At 39.1% G+C, this 17,029-nt stretch overlaps 1 protein-coding gene across 7 annotated transcripts in view; it reads right to left on the reverse strand.

Annotated features, from left to right (window-relative positions):
* Positions 1–618: 618 nt before the first annotated feature.
* Positions 619–17,029, reverse strand: part of LOC306762628 (neurexin-1a-like) — a gene marked incomplete at both ends in the record, with an annotated part of 260,578 nt that continues 244,167 nt past the window's right edge. For 4 of the 7 annotated variants that reach the window (XM_079249178.1, XM_079249179.1, XM_079249177.1 and 1 more), the window contains 2 exons: positions 619–923; positions 15,792–15,879. In XM_079249178.1, the coding sequence (XP_079105304.1) occupies positions 619–923; positions 15,792–15,879 (393 nt within the window). The remainder of the gene's footprint in view (positions 924–15,791; positions 15,880–17,029) is intronic. The other 3 variants (XM_079249183.1, XM_079249181.1, XM_079249182.1) reach the window with 1 other exon arrangement.

Genomic DNA, 17,029 nt, shown 5'->3' on the forward strand with positions numbered 1-17,029 from the left:
TGAGTACTTTGGCTGATTTCTGAATCCCTGGATCCACCGTCACCTGTTTTTTTTTTAATTTTTTTATTTTTACTTTTTGTTGTTGTTGATGTTTTTTCCACCTCTCCATCCACACTAACTGTTTGGCGTATTTGTTGCTAGTATTTATCTATGCAGTGTGCCATTTTTTTTTTTTTCTAGAAAAAGTCTCAACAACACAAACACAGGCAATGTAAATGCAAACGTTGGGTTGGTAATGCTGAATCTCCTTTTGCAAAATGCATGTGTGTTCCTTTGTTTACCAGAAACAAGGGAGTTGGATCACATCATCCTGGCCAAGGAACAAGTTACAGATGTGTTAATGTTGGTTGACATGTTAGATATGTACTTAGTCCATTTTTAGGTGTTTGTCAGAGCTTTTCCCCATTAGTCTCTTTCTGGATAGAGTCTTTCTGTCTGTAGTGTTTGACAGTAAAGACAGCTATTTTTTGTTTTATTTAACTTTGTAGAGTTTTGTCTTGTAGGAAAAAGGACTAAATAATGTTCACCTTTGTTATTATACTGTACACATTTTGTTGTCCTGATTTGTCTTTTTGACTGATGTTCAAGTTGGTCTAGAGAAGACCAAAGCTTTTATAATCACACATAGTACTCCTTGTCCTTGTTTTTCTTGTTCTTGTTTGAGGTCTTTGCAGTGTTGACTGGTTTCTCTTTGACTACGGTGCCATTGGATTGTGCTGAGTTGCTGATGTAGTTTCGACTCTCGTCTACATGGTATGATCCTTCGTCTCTGTTCCGGTATTTGTACATAGCATAAAGCAGGATGAGAATACACAACGCAGCTGCTGCTACAATGCCGACCACCATCCCAGTAGTACTGCTGGACTCCCGGAAAACCTCTGATGGGCCAGGATAATCCTTTGTTCCAGCACCCGTGGGATTGGCTGCAAGAAAGACAGAGATATGATTACAATACTGAACTTACCATCTCTTTAAGGTTTTTCATAACAATTATAACTATATTTATTGTAGTTGCATGAGCGTATCAGGATCTCATTATAATGTTTAGATGCAGACAAACAGCAACACTAGTTTCAGATCAAGTGGAGGAGCATGCAGACGGACAAAGAAGACACAACAAACCACAATATCTATTATTAAGGATGCAGAATGAAACACATATGTTGGTGAACACCCTATTTAAAATTTATTTCACATAAACAGAACAATTCACCAGAACTTAATCTTTAAACATTAAACAAGCCCACAGATGACAGACATCACTGTCATAAAAAAATCCTGACAGAAGACAGACAATCCAGGAGGAATTTCTGTTCAAATACACATCTTCCATTGACAAGATTTGTCTGTCAGAATGTCATATTTAAAACTGCAAATGACTGAAATGCACCCCAGCTGTTAATATAGGATGCAGAAAACAAATATTCATAAAACTTTCAAAAATTTGGCAGCCGAACAATTTTTCTTTTTAATGCCTTAATATCTCTGAGCTGTATATGTATATACGTGTATGCACACACACACACACACACACACACACACACACACACACACATATATATATATATATATATATATATATATATATATATATATATATATATATATATATATATATATATATATATATATATATATGTATATATATTTCCAAAATACAGAAATTTCAAAACAGTAGAGGAGACGAAGAAACTTTAGATATGAATTAGAAAAATTAAGTGTCGTAACCTTTTAAAACCTGATTTCCCCTCGATAGGGGACTTTCAGAACAGATGGTGCCAAGCTGTGCTAAATTGCCAAAACGACCATTTTGGAGATCTCACCGTAATTGTCTGTACTAAAACCACTCCAATTATCTTCTGCTTCACCTTATCAGCTTTTACCTTTACAGATTGTACTATTATATGACAGATGTTCACATCCACAGCTGCATCTTTTTAAAAGGATATTCAGATTCATTCTTAGAGCGTTTGGGTTGTCATATGGGCGAGTCTGAAACTTTTTCATTTGTGCTATTGGCAATCCCTCACCACTAACACATATATTGATATTCACACATTTTGACAAGTTTTTTTTTCAAGATCTTGTGGTTGCAGAAACATGCTCATTTAATTTTGGGTAGACTATGAAATTGTCAAGTAGAGACCTAAATCAAGACATAAGATCCAAGCTGATCTCAACCATTAAAAAAGGCACAAACCAACTGCCACACACGTGCACACACAGAAACACACAGAAAACTGCAAGTCGTACAACGGCCTGTACACAGCAGACCTCCACTGTGAAGAAACTTCAGACTGGGAGAAATACCTGTTGTGAGCTTGTTTTTAAATGTGGATGTTAGAAATCTTAGGTCAGCAGGTAACTCGTTCCTGAGAGCAGGACCACGGTTTCTGATAGCAGCATAATCAGACTGCAACAGATTTTATTCTGGCTGCCGCTTAAAGACTTTCTCCTGCTGACCCAAGAGGCCCGGTCAGGTTGTTAAAAGCAGCCAAGTAAGTTGTGGAAAGATATGAAAAGGATACAGTTGGAAAAAAGAGATATGCTGCATATAAAGCAAAGCTGACAAGAAGAGAAATGTGTTAAATGACACATGGGGAACAGATTTAAAACCTCATGGCTCATCAAAGGTTTTGCTGTGCGGTCATGAATGCTGATCACATTTCCAACATTTACTACACATCCAAGCTGCATGACTATTATACATATTTGAAAGCAAATGTTTCAGAAAAAAGGCATTTCCTCAGCTGACTCAGCAGATTTTGCCAAAGGCTGCTCCCACTTCTGTTTCCCAAATGCTGCCATTCAACTGAGCATATTCTCAAAAAACATGTCAGCTCATTCACATCACTCAGTCCTCCTGGCACATTTCTTGGGGTGTTATTGCAGCATTCATCATTTCTGCTTAAGCCCTCTTTGTTGCACGTTTGGAATCCAAACACTCAAACCTAAACAGCTGGAAATGAAAGCACCCTGGTTACTGTGGATTGGGGCATAAAATCCTGACTTGTTCTCCAGCTGGGCTGAGATTGTAGTTTGTTTGACGCTGGGATGTTCCACTGCCATTTGCATTTACGTCAGAAAGAGAAGCATCTGTGTTAAGATGTAGGTTTGAATGACTTCCTCGGTGTAGCCTGGACTGTTATTTTACATGATCTGGCGCTTCCCTCGTTCCCTCTGCTGCTTGTTCCTGTGGAGAAGAGTTTTTATAGAACGCTGCTTCTCATATGCTGAAGAATATGGAATTCATGTTTTGAAGTAATGCATGAGAGACTCTATATTTGATGTAAATTGCTTTTATATCGTCTTGGCCAGATTACTCCTCTTGTCAGCATGTTCTTATACTTTTAAAGTGGGGAGAGAATAAGCTCGGCAGTCATATTAATTGGACAAATTTGAACAGAATTCTGCAGCTAATTCAGATTTAGGGTGGTTGGGGTCTTATACAGGCAGAGTTGCCCATTTCTCGTATCCTTACGAATGTACACTTCTGGTATATAAATCTCTGAGTCACTGAGGACATCGATACATTCCTGATCTGCTACACTAACATGAACTGCTCAGACATCTCAGGTCTGTTTACTGCCTCCAGGGTCAAAACTACACACACAGAGAAGCCAAATTTAACTCTCATGCTCCACATGTGTGGAAAAGCTTCCAGAAAACTTTCAGTCAGCTCCAACTTTCAGCTCTTTTAAATTAGACCTTATGACTTTTCTGCTTGCTGGTGCATTTTATTAACTCAAATTCACGATTTATTCAAGTTCTCGTGCTGCACTGTAACTGTGATAAGTTAGACCTTCATTCAGCTGGGGATAATACGCGCTCCATCACAGGAACAGAAGTTAATGACATTCATAGTAACTACAATGCTCATCTGACTATGGCTCGGCAGACGAGTTTATACTGACTAATGTAAACGTTTTAATATTTCAGTGAAATTAGTTTTTGTTATCTAGTTATCACTGCTTATATGATGTCAGTGAATCTTGCTGCTCCCTTTTTTCTTTAAAAATCAAATAATTGCTTATTTTAAATTTCATTCCACAGACACTGCAACAAATCCTTTGATCTTTGCCAGTTAAAGTAATTTTTCTACATGACTGTCGTCTCCTGCTGGAATTTACTGTGCAAAGCATCTCTTTCATCAGGAAAATCCAAAACAAGAGTTAGTTGCTCACTAAGTGGTCTTAATCAGTTTGGACTCATGATGTAATGTTTTTACATCCTAATTTTATGTCAGAAAACCTTGAACTTAGATTTAGACTTGTAGATTTTTTGATACGTTATTTACTTATTTATTGACTTAATGTTATTCATTAATTTATTCATTCATTATCCTAACCGCTTGATATGATGAAAGGTTGTGGGGAAGCTGAAGCCTAACCCAGCAGTCTTTGGGCGAAAGGCGGGGTACACCATGGACAGCTCGCCAGTCCATCGCAGGCACTTAATGTTATTCTTATTTACTTAACTTGTATGAGGTGAGCAAATATTTTTTTCTTAATGTCCCTTTACTTACTGCATATTAACGTTAATTAACAACAGCTTTATTTTTCTTGTTTATTTTAATATCTTTAAGTGAAACGGGCTTTTGGATTGAAAGTGATGCATTCTTAAGAACCAAGAAAACCGTGTCTAACCATTCCAGATAACACCCTATGCTGTTATAATGTAGAGTTAATAGCAAAAAGGACCTTAAACTCTTCAGTAACAATGAGAAGATGTCATGCTTGGGCATAATTTGCATAGTGAATAGGAAATTGATTACACATCAACAGACTTACTTCACATTCTTACTGCTGTCCAAATTATAATTCATAACTTCCTACATACCCCTGAGAGCTCTCTTCATTGTTTTTTCTCGTGTCTCAGTCAGTATTGACGGTTTTGTGAGATTACATTCATTTCTCTTCTTCGGTGACAGATTACTCTACAGGCATGCAGCACTTTGAATGGCAAAATACTAGCTAATTACCCACGCAGACAGAAAATATGTTTGTTGGAGGGAATTCATGCCTCTGTCAGACTAAAGGGCAATAAAAGTGCTAACTGTAAAGGGCAAAAGTCCTCTAAGCTGTCTGTCAGGAGAGAAGATGTTGCTGCACTTCATTGACATGTTTTCCACCATGGTTAGACTGATCAGCAGCCCAAGTATGCTTCTAGTGCCAACAAACATTCAAGGACAAGTGCAGAGTTCCACTAGGGGATTGAGTGTGACTGAGCGTTGCAACAGATTAGCTCTGCTTGTGACAAGCCCACTTATCCTTGCAGACAGGTGTGAAGAATTCCCCTTGCCTTGTGGGCAAAAGCCACTGGTTGACACGGCTTGTCCCCAGCAAGCCGTTATCCGGGCATTAACGGTGAATTATTTTCATATTTGTTATCTATCCTTTTGGAGTCAAAAAGCTGGAAATGTGGATAACACAGCAAATTGATGGAAGAAAAAGCCATCAATCTGCAACTCTGCGGTTTTGTTTGAGGCCTTGGTTGGCTTCTGCAGTGGGGCGACAGAGCCGGAGTTCAGGAGTTTCAACCTGATATAGCAGGTTAAGACTCATGGGTTAGCCATGTGACAAGAGCACCACAGTGTGCTGTTCTTCCTTGTGTGAACTAACACCTCCAGCTCTGGGCTTTGTTATTTCCTCCTGCTTGGTTCTGTTGATTGGCTCTCCACAGGATTCGTCCACACAAAGACTTTAAACTCTAAATCAACTGACCACTAATTTTCTTTCATTACAGGCAAGCCAGGCAAAAATAAATGGAAGAAAAAGAAGGAGATGTGATTTTTTTTTTTAAAGTTCTAATCTTTTCCAGAAAAACTCAGCTCGCTTTTTGTCTTTACAAACATTACAGAACACTGAGCACTCCTCCAGGAAAGAACAGCATTAATGACGGTCCTCCGTGTTCTTCAGTCAAAAATGACAAGCATTCATTACAGCTCATTAGTTCTAAGTTAGTATGAGTAGTATCAGTCAAACACAAATCTGATGGCATCTTCCATAATCCACTAGATAACCTTATACACCTCATGTTGCACCCCATTTGTTACCCATGAAGTGCAACCTGCTTTGCTCGAGCTCAGGCAAAGTAATGTGCTCCCCACAAGGCCTTCAAGAAAACCTCATAAGGACCTTAGGCAAATTGCATCTGCCTGTCTGTTCATTAGCACTCCATCACCTCAGAATGAAGGCACATAAACTGAGAAAGAAATAGCGCCTGAAACAAGTGTTTAAAATGATGGCTGCTCTCATACGCTCTACTCGAGCGTACCCAAGGGTAAAATTAGACATGGGGAAAATGACCTTAAAGTGGCGCCCGGCTTCGTGGTTGCACAGCAGGGGTGTACTTGTGAAGCAATGGTGGTAAACTCAGGTGGGGGGGGTTAACTTTTGAGCGATTGCAGTTGTGTGAAAGCCGCCAAAATAACTTTCCCCTCTTCATCTCATCCCTGAGTGAGACTTAAATTACAGTTTCACATCCAGGCCATCATAAAGTCCTTGCTGTTTTATTTAGAAGGACAACAGTTAATGTTTCAGTTCGTCACAAATCATTTGGCTTCGCCAGAGGTTGCTCGGGAAACGATCCAGGGCAAAAAAGTCCAAACAAACTGGCAAAGACAATCTTAAATATAACCTTGATGTATAAATGTTTGTGTAATAAAAGAGAACAGCCAGGCAAAGAATTGGATCGACCATATGAGGAGCCAACAAACACTCCAAAGATGTGCTGTTTTTGAAGTGTCTGTCTTCACAAAAACATTGCTCCCACTAATTCTCCCAGGACTCTTTGGTATGGATACATGGGCTCGCTTGGTGAGGATATTAAGGAACATGTCATGTAATTCCCCTGTCTTTTTGCCTGACTTCTTTTTTTCCCTCCATATGCACTCAAGGAGAGAAATGGGATCAGATTCCACCCTGTCACGCGGGATTTAAATAAATGGTTCTTTTCAAAGACTATCTTTCCTCATTTGTCTCCAGTGAGAGGGTTCATTTGTTTGGTAATTTGTAACAGGGTGAGGAAGCTGATGGAGGCCATGGATGAAGGAAGACTTGGAGTGGAGAGGGTGGGGGGACTGTTTCAGGTGGGTTTCAGGCTTGTTGAGTGGTAATGAAGCAAGCAGGGTGACTCAGGATATATTGAATTGACAGAACAGGCTTGACGTTTTGTTAACTGGTGCTAGTTGGTCAAGAGTTGTTTTCTTTTTTTAAGAACAAATGGATGATAGTCCTTATCAAATAGATAATTATTGCAAAGGTCTGTTTCTTATGGAAAAAATTATCCAAAGAATGAAATGATTTTGTGTGAAGGTGTCTTCAGCAACCTGCAACAGCTGATAAACAAAAGCTGGTCATCATGCGTCTTTGAGAGCTTAAGGAGGTGTGGCTTCGGCCTGCTTTCAGATCAATGCCGGCTTAGATGGCTTGCTTGGTGACACGTTGCTGTTATTCAGCCAGATTAGTGTTATACCATCATCTTATTTCACATATCCAGCCATAATCACAAGCTGTCAGAGCCGTCATATTGTAAGGGATCAGTCTGGAGACTGGTCGCTGTATCAACTGCAGAAGAGCCAAAACATTTATTAAATCCCTCCTCCTTCTTTAATTATCTGAGCGTCCTCAAGAAGTGATGCAAGCCATCCTGTACTTGAGACATGCTGGCAGTATGCCTCATGATAGAATGCATGTGTGAGACTGAAGTGGCTCTGCTCATGCTGATGTTGGAAGATGAGCTGAGAGCTGAGTGAGCATGAAATGGCGAGAGAATTATTAAAAGGTGTTTGATTTAGCCCAGTAAAAGGTATGGTGCCGTTTAAGCCCCTGCCTAGAGGGGTTCCACTAAAGACGGCATAATGAAAGAAGAGGACTAAGCTTACTTGGCTTGAATGCCTCTAGATGGAGTTCATCTCTTGATTAGATTCTTAAAGTGTCAGCTTACACGTTCTTGGGATTTATATTTGCAATATATACAGCTGCCCTGCAGCTATGTTTTATCTTATTGTGAAGCAAAAAACACAAAAGCTAAAATTTTCTCTGCTGCAAGAGGAGGATAGGATTTATACTCGTGTAATTTTATGCATGTTGACACAAATGCAAACGGAACAAAATGCGAAGTCACAGTTGTGACATTGTAAAGAATTGAAACCAAAGACTAAAGCAGCGCAATATTTAGAATTTTGGAATCACATCAGTATGGAAACATAGGATGGTAGAAAATATACGGTGAAGGCTTTTGAACATGCTGTAGCCGTTCTATAAAGGCTATTGTTTTACTTCAGGCTATTTCCCAACCATGTAACTACATAATGAGCTATGTTAAAAATAAATAACCTCAGGAAAGCATTTTGCTGATTGGATAACTGTGCATTATTTCCAAGCCTTTAGTTACTTATAATATTACCATAACTGACCTTTGGCTGGGCTGTTTTCCTTTTTCTTGGTAGAGCAAAGTCTTTCATGCCCTACTTAGACTCATAAACAGACACATTGTGTTAGCATCAATGTCACCACACTAAAAAGAAATGTGGTGGAAAAATAAGAATAATTGAAAATATAAATATGGTGGGATCAGTAAAGTGAAAGACTGACAGTAAGTGTGAAATCCTGTTTTCTCTCACTTCATCTTAAATAGGATGTAGAAATAAGACTTGAATGCCCTAATCTTCAGTGAAGAAGTACAGGAGAAACAAAAAATGAAAAAAAAAAAAAAAAATTCCTCATGATGCACCGAATAAGTGTTGACAATTTGGAGTAGTAAAAAAAGCGTTTGCAGAGGAGCATATGAGATTATCGAAGGTCATCACTGTTGTATTGCAAACTGTGATTGGACTGAAAGGGCATCTGGTTTTGAAAAGGTCTTTTCATTAGTTAAACCATCTCTGCTAGCAGCAGTTGAGTAAACACTCCCCTGACACGCAAGGTTCACGCCACTGCATTCGGCAAAGGAAGAAAAGAATACACAGAGTTCTAGCTGGGTATGATTGAATAACCTATTAAAAGTGGGCAGTGACCTCTTAAGCCAGCACTGTGCTTCTAATGTTTCATTAATCTCCCAGCTACTTTTAAAACAATAATTTACTCTATTTCTTTTCCTCCCGGTCAGGTGCACTCCAGTCACAGCCATCGGGTTATAGAGAGCATTCATTTGCTATTTGATTTATTGGTTTACTCTATGTATTGTTTCCACACCCATAAATTAAACCTATTAAAACAAATGTCAAACACATTAGGAGCTGCTAATGCCACAGCAGAGTGCTTTAGGATAGAAAATGATGAGAGAGGATAGAAAGAGGAGGAACATAGAGATGATTAACCTTAACCTGCCTTTAGGCTGTTCACAGTGAAGGGCCACTAGAGCTGAAAGTAAATGCAGTTAAAAGATTATTTGCGAGATGCAGAAAGTGCCATTGAAACTGTTGGTAAGTGTGTAAGAGAGTCTATTACTTTCACATAAGTCATACTCCGACTGAGTGCAGATGGCATAATTGATGTTCGTGAATTGTAGAAAAATTAGGGTTCAAACATAATAAACATCCATTTGATGCATGCAATCATGAGGTAATATTCTACTTCTGTGCAAAGAAAGAAGTTGAGAGAGGAAGTTGATCAGAGAGTCATGAGATCAGAGGAAAAACAGTGAGTATTCTGTCAGGAGGAAAGACAACGTACTTTTGTTTCCCTTCATCAGTTTTTCAGTTTGAGGCCTGATGAGGTTTGTTCTCAAGTAACAGTCATTTTAACATCGTACAAAGACCGCCTTTAAGAGCCAGTGAGAAAATATTCCACCAATCAATTATGAATTGCAAGCAGTGTTTATGGAGGAAGATAGAAACATACACATTCACTGACTGTCATTCCCTTTTGTTGGTTATAAAGGAATGTTTTTATGTGTCAATGGCTTTAAACGTTATCAAACGATCAAAGAGGCCACGTTCCCACTGCAACTCAGTTTTTATTTTGTCCATATCTGGCTTTAATGACAGTCTGAATTGTCCAAATTGGATTTTTTTTAAACTTTGGCTCAGTTCCCATCGCAGGTCTTAATGAGCAAATTGTATTACTTACCGAAATCTTTTTTTTGGTGTGTGTGTGTGTGTGTGTGTGTGTGTGTGTGTGTGTGTGTGTGGGTGTGTGTGTGTTTTCTTTAGCATTTTGATGTAACCCTCACAAGTGTGAACATTATGCGGCCATAAAGCGACAAACATATACAGAGGACCACTCCACATCACACACTACGTACTGTTATAGCAAATAAACATGGTTGCCTCGTGTTGGTGTATCAAGTCGGAAGTACTTGCACAGAGCAAGACACTTTCCTCATTTACTAGCTGCATCAGTGTTATCTGCCAGGATTTGATATAACTGCGTTCCCCTTCCACTGGCACATAATTGTGATGTTTGTCTTAGTTTTGTGATATCAAAATAAGGTTAAATGTAACATTACTGGTCAGACTGAAGTTGCGTCTGCACAGATTGGATATGTATCTGATTTAGGACCACAAATAAAAGTGGGCTGGTTTGCATTAAAAAAATGGAATTGTGCACATTGAGACTGTCCATTAAAACATCCAGTATGAGTCATTTATGGGTAAAACATCAGAACTGAGCTGCACTGTGGTCCTAAATTGGATACATGTATGATCTGTGCACATGGGCGTCACTTCAGAGCCACATACCGTTCACATGTTAGTGTAATGAAGGTTGCATTAAAATGAAAATGTCAACGACCGTGCAAAAAATCAGACTTCAGTAAGAAAAATTGGATGCAAGCCTGAAGACCTGCAGTGTGAACGACCCTGTAGTGACTATTGCTCATTATCAGTCCTCTAAGTTTGTCCAGTAAGCACCCTTCTGCAGGTAGTAGGCTCTGAAGGATGTTAAAACGTACAATTACTGGTAAAGTAGCAGGAAGCAACGCTGTCCTGCACAAATACTCAGGTCTTCTTTAGTACTGTTGTTGTTTTTATCTTAATTTATCAGGTCATTGTTTATCGTTCAGAGATATGTTGCCAGTAGAACGTCATGGTTATAGATAAGAAACTTTATGTTATTGGTGGAATTTTTTTTAAATCTGCATTAAAGTAATCTGAATTATTGACTTTAATGGAGATTTCTACTTGTGATTTGTTCCACATTCCAGACCAGCCCCCTGTGTAATGTAGGTAGACTTCAATAAAAAGGAAACCTCTGACAGATGGGTTCTGGCCAATCTAATAAATAATCATGGGTGTGACAGCTTTTGAATTAACTGGTTACATTAAAGTAAGTGAGCTTGAAAAAATCTTTATCATGAAGTAGGGCTGTCATTGTGTCAGTTTTTTTTTTTGATGCGTTTATTGCGGCTGACAGAAATCACATTGAAGACTTTGGCAAACATACTGCCAAAAGACAAATGGACTGATGGTAGTCCAGTATACGAGGTGGAGAGTTTTTCAACTGTGATTAAATCACAGTATTGTCATACTTCAATAATTAACACACTACTAATAAATAAGCACATAAAAACCTTTAGTTTCATCAGTCAATATTAGTTTTGAGTGGCAAAACAGGCATTAAATGCACCACTAAGTTCCCAGCTCAGAAAGAAATACTACTTTTCTGATTTGATCAGATAAATTCCGTTTATTGGCTTTAATCTAAATCAGGTGTGTTGGAGCAGGAACACGTCAAAGACATGAAGGGTAGTGGGTCCCATGCTCTGCGGGATTGCAGCACTTTTATGCAAAAAGTTTTGTTTAAAAGTTTAAATGAAAAGCTTTCATAGTATTAAGTTATGGTCACGGTCCTTGTTTCATAATGTTAAATTTCACCCAAAGGCATGTTAGTCAATTGTAAATGTTCACTACTTGTGTTTGAGATATGTCATGCATTTTCTGCTTGTCTTTCACAGATGATTTCCATGCTACTTATGACAACATACTTGAAGCTAGTTTGCATTGCTGTTTAACCACACTGAGTTTAAGGAGTTCAGAGTTAGAGACGGAAATGTCAAATTTATTTCAGCTGTCCCCGGTCTCCCCTACATATTCCGTTATGAGTTTTTTTCTCCCAACCAAGAACACAGAGTGAAAGATGCAATCACATTTGTTGAGTAAAACTGGACTGATATGGAGGGCTAGCTCAGGGAAGAACCATATTATGTGGAACTAAGGCAGTTGCAGGATGTAACCATGTAACCTTGGATATGGATCACTGTGCAGCAGCTGCCCCCCCCTCCCACTTTCCCCCCATCAAAAGCCTGTATGATGCCAATGAAACGAAGCTGGTAGGTAAGAGACATCCGTTTCCATTTGAACCCATGCAGCTCTGCAACAGCCCTTCCATTAACTTTCACCATGAAAACTGAGGTTAGTGCTGGAAAATCAGCGCCAGCCGTCATCGTGCCAGAGTGTTCACAGGGCTATTTTCAGTCTACATCTATATTTTCTCCAGATGATTGGCCAGCACTTCACATAAATGAGCAATTCTCCTGCAGAAAGATGCGGTGCTCGTTTAAGCTAAATGTCAGAATTTATTCAGTATTTATGTAACAGTAAAATGGTCCTGAGCAGCAAGTTAAGTCATTCTGGAAATCATTTGCATATATTTGCTTACTTTTCTACAAAAAAAGTAAGGTGTTATCTCATGGAAGGTAAAGTTTAACAATTTTTTTTTTTTTACAAAAAAAGCCCAAAGACAGGAATATTATGTGCAACTCTAATCGTGGCTGCAACGATACTCCGCTGTCGGAGCCTGAATAACAAGAACATGCCACTCTCCAAACCTCGTCCTGTTACAAATTAGGTATGTTGGAGCATCATGAGACTGTGTATTCCTCTGCGGTTTCCTGAACCAAGGGGGATGATTCAATTTGGTGCAGTGTGATCTAATCTGAGTCCTGCCAGGAGATAAGCTCTGGTGGTACCGCTGGCTTTTCATGCTTTCCGGAAGTAAGGGTAATAAAGCCTGGCAATAAGTAATTTTGCGCAATTCGTGTCTTTCAATGGCTGATAGTGATTGCCGGGGGGCAAGACTCCAGTGAGATACAGGATGATCTAGAGCTGCCCTTGGACCACAGATAGCTCACGTAATAGTCTGCTTCATAGCTCACCTCTTGGGATCACTTATGTATTAACATTATTGTAGCATATCCATGCATGAGGCTGTGAAGCAAGAGTGGGAGGGATTCATAGGCGGGGATATGAATAGTGTGCTTCTTGCATCTGCTTTCAGTTACCAGACTGTCAAGGTGTTGCATGAAAAATTATCTATTATTGGTGTCATTAAAAGGAGTTGGCTCAACAGTAACATGAGCAAGTAGAACCTAATCAGTGACAGTGTATCCATTTCTTTATGCACAGCAGCCCTGTCGGAGATGTGGCAAGTGCTTGGCAGAGCATGTGAATTGTTGTGAATGTAGATATTAATCAGGATACAGTGTTAGACAGCTGCCACCCTGGGAGCCTGCAGCTCTGGTGTCAAATCCCCCTCACTGATCACAGAAGGAGAGGGATACTTTGCACTGGGAGGGTGCTTCTCAAAGCGTCACACAGTTTGCAACTAATGTTTTGGCAGATGCCCTTGCCAGAGAATATGATAATGCAAGCTTCTTTGTGAGGATCAATCCAATCTCTTGTTCATGGTATTTGCCTGAAGTAGCAGATGTATACAAACTGCCCATATCGCTTCAATGTGAAGTATTAGAAGTAAACAAAAATGAGTAAATCTGGATAAAACTAATATTGCAAGAGAAAGGCCAAAGGAAAAGGAAGAGATAAACTAGAACACTGGCTGCAGGCTGTGAGCCAGACATTAATTTGGTGAAAGTTTTATGACCACATACTGATCAATAGCAAACTCACATGGAGTGGAGAGCTTTGAGTTTAGAATTAATTATTATCTCTGCCTCTCATTACTTCAAAATGTTTGTGAAAGTCTCTGTTTTCATAGGCAGATACCAGGCTTAGACTGAATTGCTTTGAGTGTAATCTTTCTTGCTAAAGAAAGATTATACATTTTTGGGAGCAGTGTAAGTAACAGTTTATGCTAACAATTCACATATCGTTAGCATAAAGCTCACAAGCTGTACTTCAAACATGTCAGAGAAGATGCTTCTTTTTATGTCAGATCCATTTGGCTCTTGAACACACAGTGTCACACAGGAAAACCTGATGTGTTCCTCAGTCATAATCTCAAAAAGAAGTTAGGTGCCACAGTTGTGAACAACAGGTCATGAAAAACAACAGGATCAACTCCCACTGCCAACTGCAGAATTTAATTAACAACAGCGGGGACTCTTTACACATCTGTAAAAATCAGGACTCACACAATGCTTTCTGGGTTTACCCTTTTTGTACATACTGTGTTAGTCATGTGGGTTTTGTAATTGCACCTTGTGCTTTTATCACTCCCCAAGAATATCCGTTTGTAAATTAACGAATGCCATCTGCAGATGAAGACAAATACGTACAATACCAAATTAAAACCAGTAACAACAGCTGCTTTCATGTATGCAAAACAGCTTAAGCAATGTAGAGTTGTGTTTATGTATGCAATCCCTGGTGCCAATTTTGGCTTTTAAAAAAAAAAAAAAAGATAAAATAAGATAAAATAAAAGATCTGTGAAGCAAATGTTGAGAGCTGTGAAACCCACAGAGCACATAATAAATGTTTTGAGTAGAAACTAAGAAACCCCAAATAAAGAAAATAATTCAGTGTCTTTAATTCTATTTCTCCACTACAGTTTCTATATAAAGTTAATATTGTTGTGACTTTTGGAAGTAACATTGTCATGGCATCAATGAGGCTAACTAGTGGATTTAAAGCAGGGGTCACCCACTCTGGTCCTGGACATGCACCATCCAGCAGGTCGTCCTGCTGCAACACACCTGAAATCGATGGCTTTTTAACAGGCAGCTGCAGATGCTGGCGACATGTTGTCAGGAAAGATTTTCATTTGAATCAGATGTGTTGTACTAGATAAACGCTAAAATGTGCAAGATGGTACATCTCGAGGACCGAAGTTAATGATGTCAGATTTATAGGTTAATATAAGCTTATGCTTAAACCAAAAACCTGTATATCTTTTGAGCCCAGACTATAGTAACTGACACTTTTATAACTTTATTTATTTATTTATTTTTATTTTGAATAAAATTAAATGCTCACCTCCCACACAATCCCCCCACTAAACACCTTTTGACCCCTCTCACTAAAAAACTTTGCAATAGTTGCTGTCTCTTTTCAAGCTGCAGGTACCTCTTTAACTAAAACCCACCTATTTTTCCTGGTTAGTTGTAGAAGTTGAACAAAAGCAGAACTTCTAATCAAAAAGCAAATAGCTTATATTGCACCTGTGCTTGTCGTAATTCAATTGAAAACGCCTGCAGGAATGTGATAATGATAGATTTTCTATACTTTGCTCTACTGTACACTCAGGATTTCAAGATAACAGGGTTACACTGAATGACCATTAAAGCTGTGTTCGCAAATTAATCTAAACAAAAGCTAATGTTCATAACTTTAACTCTATATCTCTGCACACTGAAATTTATGAGCTGCTAATAATAGGCTGCAAGGAAACTCTCCAGACAGAAATAATGGATCACCTGCAGTGTGATGCAGTATTTGGTAGCCAGAAGAACATGTCTCTGAGAGGTGTTTGAGCTTTAACTACAACTCCAATCCGCTCCTTTAAACACAGTGTTAGCCTGTTCTGTCTTGCTGGAGGTGGACTATGATACACAAAGACACACATACTGACACACCAAGAGAGAAGTAGAATAAAAAAAAGAGATGACTAACCTAACCCACCTGAGCTCGGCTCACAGGGATCAATGTCCTCATCATCACTTGGACACTCGGCTGAAGCAACCTGAGAGTCGTCAGTTGTCTGAAAAGAGAGAGATAAACAGTGGAAAGGTGAAGGCATGAAATACTTTAGCTGGATGAATGAGAGGAAATGATTCCCACTCAAAAATACCAATAGTGGCATTTCCAGAGGGTTAGGTTAAGGAGAGCAGGGCAGATGGCATGTGAATCCAGACGGCTACACTGTTTGGCTGCTGGAGTCATCTGTCAACACGGCCACACGCTGCCTAGAACAGTAACAGCTGCTCGCTGCTTTCCAGGCAACAGCCTCCGTACAGAAATGAGATCTGATTATTGAAGAACAGTGGAGGCTGAAGTTCACAGCACAATTGTCATGTCACATGCTCATTTTGTGTTTCAGTACGCAGTTTTGGAAATCCCTTTCAGAAGTTGTTAAGAGCTATCACATAACACCTCTGACATTTCGAGGACAACTGGCTATGAAAGCTTTAAAAAGATGGCGGACAAAGGGCAGAGTAGCAGAGGTTTAAATCAATATTTTTCTTCTTTCTTTCAACATGAATAACTATCTTTTTTTTCTAAAAAAAAATACGCATCCAAAATAAACCAAAATCATTATTCTGCTACCATTTCTACTCTGAGACCAAATCCATGTTAGACTGCTTTCAGGGCACTTCCTCACCTGCCAAACACCATACATTTTACCCTTTTGGAAAATTGGGAAGGGCAAACAAAAGACCAGAAAAAAAAAGTACACTGTAAAACATTATTCTGCAATGTTCTTTTACAGTCTTGCCACAGGCCATTTGATCAGCTCTGCGTTAAAGGTCATTTCATTTAAGCATGGCAGCCTCTTCAGGGTCAGGTTAGATTTTTGATTCTGGAGTTCTGAATGAGCTGCTGGGATGAATTTAGCCTTACACTTCTACTTATCTACTAAAAAAGGAGGGCGGGGGTGCTTAAATGCATGCATATGCTCTGGTTATACTTGCACATTTTTCATACTCTTGTGTCTTCGTGTGTGACAGCCACAAATTCACAAAATAAAGAAGAAAGCACAGGGAATGCATGAGGTCAAAACAGCAAGATGGACATTGGCTGTTATTGAATTTGTGCTCTTATGTCACTGATGTTTGTGCATCAAAACATCTGCAAGTTGGATTAGCATTGACTCATCTTAAGAAAATTAAAGGTGATGTCATTTTGCTGAA

Source organism: Telmatherina bonti (genome assembly GCF_933228915.1).
Source record: "Telmatherina bonti genome assembly, chromosome: 11".
Lineage (NCBI taxonomy): Eukaryota > Metazoa > Chordata > Actinopteri > Atheriniformes > Telmatherinidae > Telmatherina > Telmatherina bonti.